The sequence below is a fragment of the Dermacentor albipictus genome, chromosome 1, assembly GCF_038994185.2.
Source record: "Dermacentor albipictus isolate Rhodes 1998 colony chromosome 1, USDA_Dalb.pri_finalv2, whole genome shotgun sequence".
NCBI classification, from domain to species: Eukaryota; Metazoa; Arthropoda; class Arachnida; order Ixodida; family Ixodidae; genus Dermacentor; species Dermacentor albipictus.
Window position 1 is genome coordinate 182,765,036 of NC_091821.1, and position 13,058 is coordinate 182,778,093.

The 13,058-nt window shown below is 40.8% G+C and overlaps 1 protein-coding gene across 1 annotated transcript in view; it reads right to left on the minus strand.

Annotated features, from left to right (window-relative positions):
• IntS8 (integrator complex subunit 8) overlaps positions 1-13,058 on the minus strand; it is a 115,786-nt gene that overhangs the window by 10,530 nt on the left and 92,198 nt on the right. The window contains exons 19-21 of the mRNA XM_070530354.1: positions 8,920-8,953; positions 7,233-7,292; positions 457-518 (exon numbers count right to left, since the gene is read on the minus strand). Coding sequence (XP_070386455.1) covers positions 457-518; positions 7,233-7,292; positions 8,920-8,953 — 156 coding nt within the window. The remainder of the gene's footprint in view (positions 1-456; positions 519-7,232; positions 7,293-8,919; positions 8,954-13,058) is intronic.

Here is a 13,058-nt window from a genome sequence, read left to right on the forward strand (position 1 = left end):
AATTTGTGCTTTCACTAAAGCAAAGGAGAATGCAAAGTCAGTAAAATCGAAACCGAAAGCGGTCCCGTACTCGCCTGGACTACATTGCGTACGAATACATGTACAGAAGCTCTGCCCCTGTAGCTTTTGCTTCATAGTCAAGAAAAGTTGTCCACGAGTATAACAGCATGCCTCTTCCGCAATGAAGTTGCTATGCACTAGCATCTCTCCGCATTGCTGCAAGCAACAATCAACAAGGTGGGAAAGCTATATTGATGCTGCCATAGATTTTCCATTTCAGCAGAGTAAGCTATGCTGATCAAAAGTTATATCTATGGCATGAAAATAAGTTACAAGAGCAGCTGCACCTTTTATATAAAGCATCTATGCATTTCAGCTCTACGCAAACTTGTAAATTTGTCACCAATGTTATACTGAGGTTTTCAACTATGCTGATCATGACCACAGTAAGCTCACCTGCTAATCACTGTCGGCCACAGCTGTGGGTACTCCAGGCACACCTCAGACCCACTGTCCTCCTGTAAAACAACTGGCCTCTGATACAACGACTTGGAAGCTTCAAGGTACTATGTTATGTGCTGCTGCAGGTTACCCTTCATTGTTATTTAACCCCACAATGTCTAATGTATCACTTTGACACGCCGAGTTTGGTACCTTAATATACTTATTAAAGTGCGCGAAACTTAACACAAAACCCATAGTGGCATTTCTGTCACGCTCAACTGAAGTTTTTCTCCAGTTCTGGATAGCTCAACAAACCAATTACTATACTAATTTACAACTCAAGATGTCATTTTTTTTCCTTCGCATGAATGTACTCTACATGGCCACAAATAAAGGTGAACAAGTTGTTTTAATTTTATGTGGTGTGGAATAGTGTTTGAGCTTCGTGGGGTTAAGCATGCACTGTGATGAAAAAGAAAGAAAAAAGAAAACATTGATAAAACTAATACAAATGACAAAAAAAATCTGGTTTTATAGAAGGGTCAGGTCATTCCATGCCAAACGTTCCGACCCCAAAAGTGACCATCACCAAAGTTCCTGAAAAAATTTGGGCTAGATGACTTTTGTGTGAATAAGGTTTCGCCAAAGTATTTTCGTTGAAAAAAAATTTGTGATCACGTGATTGCTCTTTGAAATTTCCAGGAAGAAGCAAAAGTTGGTTGGAGATAATTTTTTTTATTCAAGTCTGAAAGTAGGTACAATAATAAACTTTAGTTTAGAACATTGTACTGGCATCCTTCTTTCATATTACGTTATAATTGAATGAATTTTAGAATTTTCCGAATTTATTTGGCTCAGTAAAAAAGCAAAAAAAAAGTTGCGTTTTCAGACATTTCTTGCATGAACTGCGTTGACTTTTCAGCTGCAATATTTTTTCTGACTTTTTGCCTTTTGCTATATTGTAGGTTAAAAATAATTCCCAATTATTAAGAAATATATTTTTTGAGAAAAATGCCTCCGAAGTTGGAAAAAAATGACTTTTTGGCGAGATTCAGGCCACATTTAAGCATTAAGGCCCTCCAGATAAAAATATGTCAGATAGGTCAATATACGCACCGGCCTCTTAGCTTGTGCTATAGAAAGTTTCATTCGAGTAAATTTTGTTTGAAGCGAGAAATCTTTTTTTTTAAGTCAGCAACCCATGTCATTAGTAGGCACTGCATACGTGCCGCTGCTCTCCTTGTCGTCTCCATATCGTTGTCTGCTTTCTCCTCCTTGTCTGCCGCCCAGCGGACGGCGGCTAGTATATAAAACTACTGCAGATTAAAATTTTTGACGTTCTTTTGGTTTTTGCTCTTTCAGTGCTTAAGAATACGCAAGGAAAATGGCTTTACTAAATCCTTCTGGGGATGTTTGTTTACCCTTACCTCTGTATTCATGTGTTTCTCCGATGAAAATAGTGTGATCAGCTAAAAGACACACAAGGCGGCAGACGAGGCTTCCTGTGAGCGAATTTTAAGGGAATGCGTACAAACGTTGTCGCAACGAAGGAACATCGGAAAGAATATGGCACATAACTCGGTCCAACACGCTCAGAATGGATGCGAAATCCAAGCTTCAGTATCATGCCTTCCAGCATCAATTTCTTGCAATTCTAAAGGTAAGAAAATGTCTTGAGCATTGACTTGCGATTTGAAATCTTTACGGAGTTCACCTAGAGCGCCTGAACTGAATCACATTTTTCCACGAGACTAATATTTCAAGGCATCATCTAAAGCGATGCTTGCTATATCAATTGCACGATATTTTCATGGACAGACCGAGGTTATCTAATCAGCCCATTTACAGTGCAGCATGTTTTGAGGTATGTCAGAAAAGCCAAAATCTTAGACAATGAGACCAACAGAATGCAGTGCAGCTAAAACAAGCTTACTTCTGGAGGCTTACTGGTACACTTATCACTATTTTTCAGGAAGCGAACATCCGCCATGCTCTTTCGGCCCAAAGAACTGCCACAAAACAACTTACTGTAGCGAGCAGTGGCTGACAACTGTAGTTAGTTTGACTGACATAGATCGGCGTCTTCTTGCGCTGCGCTCAAGAAGAAGCCTGGGTGACGAGCGACCATTTGTATGCACCACAAACAACTTTACCTTCATTGATACACTTCTAAAGTCGCTTTGAAGTGTTGCTCAGACCCATTCTTTAGACATGCGAAGCATTGCCGGGGGTCGACAGTCATCACACTGGCTGTTGTTGATGCCCACCCTTCTCTGGGACTGGTTCCAGGAAATCGAATCTGTGAAGCTTGCAAGCGGCACTTGTATAGTACGCAAAGAATGGCAAATTTGGCATTGCCAGAAGAACAACTCAATGTTCTGTTCGGAGGTAGTGAAAGTGAGCCTGAATCATGTGGTACAGGAACAGAAAAGGAGGCCTTAGAAAGAGGTGTTGGCAGCAGCGTAAAAAGGAAACTGCAGCGCGGAAGACAAACGCACGCTAAAAAGAAAGTGGAAACAATGCGAGAAAACGCGAAGGGAATAACGGCTACGTCCCCGGAAATGTGCCAACCATCGACCCTTGACAAACGCGAGGGCACTGAACTCCTCCTGAATGATTATGTCTGCTTGATGCAAGACTTGAAAAACAAGTTTTCCCAAGAACATAGCCGAGAAAAAAAAATACAGTACCTCATTTAAGCCCCCCAATCTTGGTCTCGTGAAAAAATGATTGAGTTCTTTGGTGCATCGGAACAACAAGTTCGCGAGGCAATGAAAGTCAAGTCTAACAGTGGGATTCTAGGCAGGCCGCAAACAAGACGTGGTCGTACAGTTAGTGAGGAAGTGAAGTCATCGGTCAGAGCTTTCTACGAGGATGACTCTGTGTCTCATTGCCTACCAGGAAAAAGGGACACTCTGAAAGGCCATCAAAAGCGACTGTTGTTGATGAACATGAAGGAAATGCATGAAGAATGGAAGAAGACTTACAATTTAAAGAGTGGCTTTTCAACGTTCGCCGCTTTGCGTCCTCCCTACTGTGTTTTGGCTGGTGGAAGCGGCACACACACAGTGTGTGTCTGCATGAGCCATCAGAACTTCAAACTAATGCTTCATTCCAGTGGGCTCAAGGAGACAACTGAAGAGCTCCTGGCTACACTTGTATGTCGACTTGATAACCAAGATTGCATTTTCGGCAAATGCGCGTCCTGCCCTGGCATAAAGCACGCTGAGAATTTGCTTCGACAAAGTCTTGCCCATGTCGAAGAGAGCAGAGACAACATCCTTGTCCGGCAATGGATAAGTGGAGTCTGCTGTAGACTCGAAACCATGGTTTTGACATCAGAAGAGTTTTCCGAAAAGTTCACAGACATGTTGAATCAACTTAAGATCCACCATTTTATCAGTAAGCAGCAAGCTCCCTACTTTCGAGAACTGAAGTTTAACCTAAGCCAACACGAGGTCGTCATGGTGTTGGATTTCGCCGAAAATTACAGTTATATACTTCAGGACGCACCACAGTCGTATCACTGGGTTAACACCCAAGCTACAATACATCCTGTAGTTGTCTATTTTTGGAAGGCGCAAAGCGACCCTAGAGAGGTTTCTGCGTGGTGTTTCGCTGCTGTTTCTGACTGCCTGGAGCATGATACAGTCACAGTACACACATTTCAGAGTGCAGTGCTCGAGGTAGTAAAACAATAGCTGCCTGAAGTAAAAAAAATTCATTATTTTTTTGATGGAGTTTCATCACAATATAAGAACAAAAAGAACTTTTTGAATCTTTGCTACCATGAACAGGACTTTAGTCTATCGGCAGAATGGAATTTCTTCGCCACTTCACACGACAAAAGTGCATGTGATGGTGTCGGCGGCACACTCAAACGTCTGGCAGCAAGAGCAAGCTTGCAGCGGCCATATCACAGCCAGATTCAATCTCCAGAGGATCTGTTTGACTGGGCCAAAAGTAATATCAAGGGAATTACAGTAATGTGGGTACCTAATTGCAAAATACAAGGAAAAAGAACAGAGCTTGGTTTGAGATTCAGCACAGCAACTGGTGTTAAAGGAACACGATTATTCCACCATTTCAAACCAGTGACGGTTTCAACTCTTCGGGTTGCTATCACCTCATACTCAAATACCGAAGAAGTTGAAGAAGCGGGCATGAATACAATGGAGTCTTTCATTTGCCTGTAAAGGTTCATGTGTTGAAGAGTTGAACATGAGTGAACAAGAAAACGGAAGGCAACTGACAAGTTGAATCAGGCTCTAATCTCCAGCTGTGAGCGTCTGTGGCCCGGTCAACAGCCGTCTTCATTCTGGTGCGGAACAGCAGAAAAGAAGCGGCCGCGTTGACTCCCGCTCTGCCGGAGGCAAAGTTAGCCATTAACTGTTATTACAAGACACCCACATCGATGCCGTGTTCGCCAACCTGACAGCCCCGAGCCACAAAAATGACAAGAGGTGAACTGACAAAAACAGGCCATTTACGATGTGTTTAGACTGACGTCAAGCGACATAGCCGACACAGTCAACGTTTTTTCGGCGAAGAGCCTGAGTGCATATGTGAGCCCAAAAACTCTCTGGTGGTTCATGTGCATCGTGCAGTGAAGACCGAGCTCAGCAGTGGCTACTAATGACATGGATTGCTGACTTTAAAAAAAAATTTTTTTTTCACTTCAAACAAAATTTACTCGAATGAAACTTTCTATATCACAAGCTAAGAGGCCGGTGCGTATATTGACCTATCTGACATATGATTATCTGGAGGGCCTTAATGCTTAAATGTGGCTTGAATCTTGCCAAAAAGTCATTTTTTTCCAACTTCGGAGGTATTTTTCTCAAAAAATATATTTCTTAATAATTGGGAATTATTTTTAACATACAATATAGCAAAAGGCAAAAAGTCAGAAAAATTATTGCAGCTGCACAGTCAACGTAGTTTATGCAAGAAATGTCTGAATACGCAACTTTTTTTGCTTTTTTACTGAGCCAAATAAATTCGGAAAATTCTAAAATTCATTCAATTATAACACAATATGAAAGAAGGATGCCAGTACAATGTTCTAAACTAAAGTTTATTATTGTACCTACTTTCAGACTTGAATAAAAAAAATTTCCTCCAACCAACTTTTGCTTTTCCCGGAAATTTCAAAGAGCGATCACGTGATCACAAATTTTTTTTCGACGAAAATACTTTGGCGAAACCTTATTCACACAAAAGTCATCTAGCCCAAATTTTTCAGGAACTTCAGCAATCGTCACTTCCAGGGTCGGGACGTTTGGCATGGAATGACCCAGTCTAAACAAAAGCCACATACAAAAGCACAATGTGCCGTGCGCACATTGTTATTGTACTTTTACAGCACTATCAGTGTTATGATTTGCTTTTTGCCAGCTATCAATATATTTAGTACCAGTTCCTAAGCAAAATGCTTTTGCAGCATCAGATTTTGATTACACTATGAGTCTCACAGTGTCTGCTGCAGGAGACCGGCCATTACAATACATGCACAATACACAGAGCATAATGTTAAATTGCCACAATGATCACTGGTTGATCCACAAATTGCAACAATGTTCTACAGATATAGGCAGCCAACTCTTAGCCATGTCCTTCGGCCAACAACTATCAACTGTGTGTGCCCCTATCAGCATCACCAACATGTTTGAGTTGTAGCTCAGATTAGCGTAAGCTTGCACAATTTAACAGTTTTGTTTTCCAAGAGTCATCACTTTTGCTGCCTGCTTAAGTGCCAACAAGAGCATGTGACAATATATACTGGATAATAATGAATTATTTTGCTTTTAGCAAAATAATGGCTGGAAGAGAATGTATGTTTGTGTGCATAGCACAAAAATATAATTACACAGATGAAACAGCTGAAATAATACAGTTGTACCTCCTTATAATGAAGCACCATCGCACATGAAAATGCCTTCATTATACCCAATATGTATTTGTTATAAGCACACATGCAGATATCATCAAAAAATATTTTGATCAGGTCTATCCGAAAGAAATACAAGCTGAATACCTCCGATGGGCCCGCAAAGGATCTCCTGGAGATTTTGATGAACCAACAACATCTTACCATGCTGATATGAGGCATGTGAACAACAATGAATTATACTTGAACCTCGTTAAAACGAAGTTGAAGGGAGAGCCGACATTGCTCTGTTACATCTGTTACTTCCGTTATATCCATTACTGCCAGTTACTGCAATACGTGCCCAATGGGGTGCACAACTGTAAACATGGAAATAAGATGGCGGCTTTGCGGTCCGCGGAATCGCTACACGGCCACGTATGCAATTAAATTTGAATAAAACAACAAAAGAATCTTTGGCATGTGCAACACTCGACTTAGCACCCGACGGGACAACCTTTAGGTAGCTTCTGTTTTATTGTGATAGTCTTTCGCATCCGCTTTCCACATATATTGTTGTGGTTGAGCAGTACGTGGCATACAACACAGTGCTCCGCTGTGTGATCGAGGTGGCAAGCAAACTTGACCAGTCTTGCTCTACCAGACTCTTGCTGTCTTGCTCTAATAGACCAGTCTTGCTCTACAATGTATTCGACTTGGGGACGAATTTTGAACCGCTGCGGTGGATGAGTGCCAAACCCCATGGAAAGCGATGTACTCGGCACACAACTGCTGGGTATTTTTTGGTTTTGGAGACAAATATCACTCGTCAATATCCATTGGCACGGCAATTTTGTCCAGTTTATGTTTTCTTGAAATCCGTTGGGGTACTAGAGCATGCCAGAGGGAAAAGACTTACCCTTAAGATATTATATATCCTGGCAAAGCATGACAACAGTATTGTCAAAGCCAAGTTGTCCTTGTTTAGAAACAAGAAAAGAAAAAGGCAGTGAGGAATTAAACATGCCAACACACACAGCCTATCCCTTATCATAAATTTATACTGTAACCTGCACAAGTGTGTGCGTGCAAGCTATAGAGTCAAACTTCTACCTATGGTGATTGCATTAAATCAAGCCCTTTCTCAGTAAATGCTTTATAATTCAACAAAACTTGCAAGCAGCCAATAAAGGGTCTTTTACTTGTAAATGATGTGGTTGCCATGCCTGTTTAGTTACAATGAACACAAAGAACAGTGTAGAAGCACCATAGCCAACAGATATGCAAAGCAAGATGCCAATAGTGGGCATTGATAGCATACATTTATATACTTGAAAGTCTGCAAGAGAATGTTCAATGTAGTGGGAAGCAACCCACAAACTTTGTGAATGTCTTGCATTTCAAGATGACCTAGTTCATGAACCAGACATTCCAGTACCAGGCAGCTCCAGACGGACTGTGTGGCAGCCTGTACATACTTTACCTTTCTTTCATTTGTTTAATTTCTCGCCAGCTCCCAAACAGCCTGAACTAATTTCTTGCATTTTTTGTGATCATTCCAGAAGCCAAGGTTCCGAATTCCAATTCGCACAAGATTAATAATATTGATAGTGTGACTTCATTTTTAAGACCTTTGTTACCACAGCTATTCAAATCAGTTACAAACAAATTACAATTTTAATCTTTGATTTCAGCAAGTTGAAACTGTTTTCAGACATGGAAACCCATGTCACACACCATGGAACACCATCTAATTGTTATCCCAGGAAACTGGCTTTCTGGATCAGTTGTATTGTGTTGCAATGAAAATGTGATATCTTTATGTACTAAACTCAAGTGCATACATAGCTGTGAAAAAGGGCATTGCGTTCACCTTTGACCACATCAGTAAAACAAGTGTGCCACTTGCAATTGCGGTGCATAAACATTGGAGTTTTGTGACCGGCATGCCGGGGCACCCCCTCCTTTTGCTATGAAGTGGTGAAATGCTGTGTGTGTCTATTTATAGAACCAGCTAGCCAGTTTTTGGATGGATTAGCCTGTGACCTCACAAAACACAAACAAGGAGGCAGCATGGCAAGCGTAAGAAATACATGGTAGTAAAAAAAGGATAAGCAGTAACTGCAGTATGCCACAATCCTCTCATGTATCTTATAAACAGAGGACAGCAACAGGTGTAGCAGACCCAGTAATAAGAACAAAAGCTGTTATTGGAATGGCTTGTACCACAAATAACTGCCAGTAGCCGCAGGGTGGTCCAACATAATACAGAATACCTAATCTGTATTCAAACAACAATTACTGAAAATCTGCGAGTTCAAATCTCAATCGCAGACACCTGCTTGCGCTAGTAGTACTAGTTCTCATGTTGAATATGCGCTTTCATAATTGAAAAAAAAATAATAATAATTTAAGAATAAAACAGTCGGTTAAAGACCTTGAGTGCAAATCAAAGGCTCCTTTTCACATAAGCCACCCCTGTCTGCAAGCATGCGGTAGGCACTGACATGGTTGTGAGCTGGTAAAAAAAAAAAATCTGTTCCCCAGTTTCGGAGCCAGTACTCTTGATTATAAAAGTCATAAAAGTCAAGGATGAATTGACTCACCTTTAGTTGCTGAAGAAAAGAATGAAATGTATGCCTAGGAAAGAGAAAGCCAGAAAATATTAAGTATGCCAGCCTTCACATGTCTGCCACTGTGAGAAAAATACTATTTCCATTTTATTTATTGCCATAAAAATATCGTCACTGGGAGAAAAGGTGAGGATAACAAACAACATATTGATCACTCCCTGCCTACCTTCATGATAACTTTACACCGTACTACATCAGTTATAAAACAAATGCATTCCACAAGTATGAACTAACAGAGCTATCTGATGAAATCAGTCTGATGCAAGCAGGTTTATCCTTCTAGTATTTGGAAATTATGAGGTTTAACATCTCAAAACAACTCACAGGCTATAAGAGATGCTGTAGTAGGGGCTCTGGTTTAATATCAACCAACCTGAGTTCTTTAATGTGCACCCTATGCATAATACAAAAATGTGGTCGCAGTGGCTGGAAGTTAAATCCACGGCCTCATCCTCAGGAGCAGAAGGCCATAGCCAATAAGTCAGTGCAGCATTTGCTTTATTTTAGACTTTTTTAAACAAGGAATGTTAGTTCTCGAAATTAAAAAAACAAAACAAAAAACAATGAATCACGGGAAATAACTGAAAGGCTAATAACACCTAATAACACACTCATCAGAGTTTCCTCTAATCTCTGAAACAATTAATAAACTTTACCTATATTGTGGTTGAACATCTCAACTGATTGCATTGCATTTGTGGGATGCACGCTACTGGTTGTTACTACTGCGCACACAAGTTGGCAGAACCGCAGTCACACACAGCATGTGGGTGGCCACTTTGTTCTTTCCCTGGCATTTTGCCAATGATACTTGAAGTATAGGAAAGTTTTCTTTTTGGTATGACATTGTTTCCCCAAACTGCAGCATACAATGGCACATGTCAATGCGACTGACATTGTCCACAAAATGAGAGAGAAAACACACGATGAGGCCTTTGCCACAACCTTCGCCCGTAAAGCCACATTCTATACAGTGACCAGATGAAAGGAAATAATAAAATGAATAATAAAAAGCAGAATCGATGCTCAATGGGACTTATGGCTTTTGACAGACTTCAACTAATCTCCTCTCCCAATAATTCTACACTACTAATGACAAATGAAGCACCTGAAATGCAATCTTGGCAGTTCAAATATGTGCTTAGTTATTATAGCCTCAGCTTGACTTGTAATATGTATGGTTTTGGCGAGCAAAACTCCAGAATACTCTATACTTTATATGATTCTGCACTATTAAAAAAGAAAATGTACTCAAAGGGGTTCCTGAATGACCTGTGAGAGGTTCAAGTGGTGTATTTATTGTGTAAAGGTTTAGAAGCAGTGATGTAAGGACTCCCGCCCAAAAGCTGCATAGTGGGCTATGATAAATGGGTACATGTCACAGTGAAGAAAAGTGGTTTCATTCTGCATGCTTGGGAACTTTACAGCAATAGCAATTAGAGCCTACTGAGCTGCATTTATGGCACTGGCACCATCCTGTCCTAAAAACTGTGACGATAGGACTATCATGGTTGCTTTTAGCGTTTTGTATTAGCAGCAATAGGCTAAAATGCATACACCGAAGAAGAAATCCCTTGTCAATTCTGCAAATCCTTTGCATTTCTCCCATTTTCCTAGAAAATATTTTGACATGAAATAGTAAAGAAGACTTGAATAACAATAATGGCTGTGCAAGATAGCCTACATGAAGTACACTGCTGCACAATAGCTCTGTGCTCATGATTTAGCATTTGAAGTGAGATTGTGGATGCCTTTAGGGCACGAGTTCAGGATCACCTGAAGGCTTTCATGCAGCCTGGGCTGCTGACTGTATTATTGATAAAACAATTATCAACACTACTCAGCAAAAGGAAATTCTATTTCAGGCGACTGGACAAGTACGTTCATATCTGATGGGCCAGCTACATACAAAGGACAACTTCAACCTGACAGTGAAGTACAGATTGTCTGCATGCCACTGTGTGGTTTAGTGCAAGTGATATTGCATGAATCACTGCGAGTCTTATGATGCTTATTACTGGACTATCACTAGGCAGTTTTAGGTTTTGCATACCAAAAATTAGGGAACGCAAACAAAAGAACGCAAATAGGACATGGGACTTTGGGTGGGCAAAGATGATTGAGTGCCCTATATTACTAAACTCCCTCCTATAACTGCTTGATACTTTGGACGAAGTTGCAAGTTTTTAACCTGTATCATAACACCATTACGCAGGCACTTTTCCATCCAATCGTAGCATTTCGGAAATTTCACAAATGGGCATTTCACTTACTTTTCTATCACTTTATCGCTATGTTCGAACCCAGTTGTAACATGTGGCCATCAAAACACCCATAACAGTGATGGCACGACGACAATGTACAGTAAGCCTCTGTAAGTGTAAGCCTTGCCTATCCGTTATGGTGAACATACAGGCATTGTAAAGCCTCTTTCACAAGCTGCGATTCAGTCGTGCAGCAATGTGAGTGGGACTTACTGAGCGCATGCTTCGAAGCCTTCATGCAGCAGGTTGTAAAGAGCTGATGGAGAGCACAGAAATGAAACAAAGGGAGGAAAGAAGAAAAGAAAGGAAGAAATAAAAGGAAGCAGAACAGTCAAGCACAATAAGACCTGCGGTAATGTGGAACAGGCACACAATGAAAGGACATCAGAGTGGTTGAGAAACAATCCTGATGTGTTCATGAGAAATGTGCACGGACAGAAAGGTTGTTCATGAAGTGCAAGGTTTGTGTGAAGGTAAGCACTACACTGTGACATAGATAAGGGCCTGGAATTGGTGCAGCTTAGCAGAACAGAAACTTGAGCGGATTGCTATTGACCGAGTATGATGTACTGAACCGCAATAAATGTGACACAAGATTAAGGAAACACACAGACAAAGCACTATACAGAAATAATGTTTCAAAAATCAGACACTTATGAAATCAAACACTTATGCAAGCAAAGAATGGCAAGTATGTAGATACAGGATGAACAAAAAAAGATAAGACTCATAACATTATCATGTGGCATTTATAAACACAGTTTCATCATGGCACTGCAATACCAAGGAAGCTGGTTTTCTAGGCAATGTCATTTTGTCCACCTGTGAAAGAGTCCCGATGCACCATAAGCATGGTGGACCAAAAGTACCGTAGCCACAAAGGTGCAAGCGTTTCAAAAAGACATTGGTATTGCCATATTAAGAAAGCTACAATGTAAGGATTCTTTTTTCTGCAGAGCATGAAGTTCAAAGAATTAGCCCTGCAGTCCAATATAGTTGCAAAACGGAAAGAAAGAAAGGCTGTCAGACAAAGTATATGAAAAAAATTTGATGTCTGCAGGCATAGTATATAAGATACCCTGATGTGCAGTCGATGCTACATTGCCCAAACAGGGCACTGTGTCAATGAGTCCCTGGGCAAACACAGCTATTCATTGCGCTGTTTCTCCTCCCCATGTTTGAAACTGGAGAAGCATTGCACCACGTGTGGATGTCAGCCACTCTCTGAAAACAAATGTGTTTTCTATTGCCATCTTGACACGAGTACAAGAGAGATCGTAAAAGCATACTTCACTCATTCTAACCGCGACACGTGCTTAAGTCAGACTTCAGCTATCCCTGTGCCAAGATGAAACTACCTTTACAGATGCCACATGCCAGTGTAGTGAGTCCCGTTTCTCTTACCTTATTCATTGTTCTTCTATGTGCATACCCAGCATTCTTTGCATACATAACTGTTTGATTTCTACCAACAAGCATTAGTTGAAAGTGTAGCACTTCATCTCTGTGTTTCCTTCATCTTGTCTCATGGTTATCTTGCTACAATACATCATGCTCAAAATTGGTGACTGCAAGTTCATGCAAATCTCTGAAATATCCTCAGGGAGCTTGCATAGTTTGAGTTGTGATAAAGAACACGTTGCCATATTGCATTAACTTACAGTCATCATTGGGAGTGCAGTGCACAGGCAGTGCAGGACCTCTTTGCATCAGGTACACAGTAACTTTCTTTTAAAGGGGTCCCGAGCAACTTTTTATCGAAGTCGAGCATGCATATGAAGTTACAATGGGCTATTTCAGAAATACCTAGCCAAAAAATGGACTTCAATGTGTTCAGCAGAAGCAGAG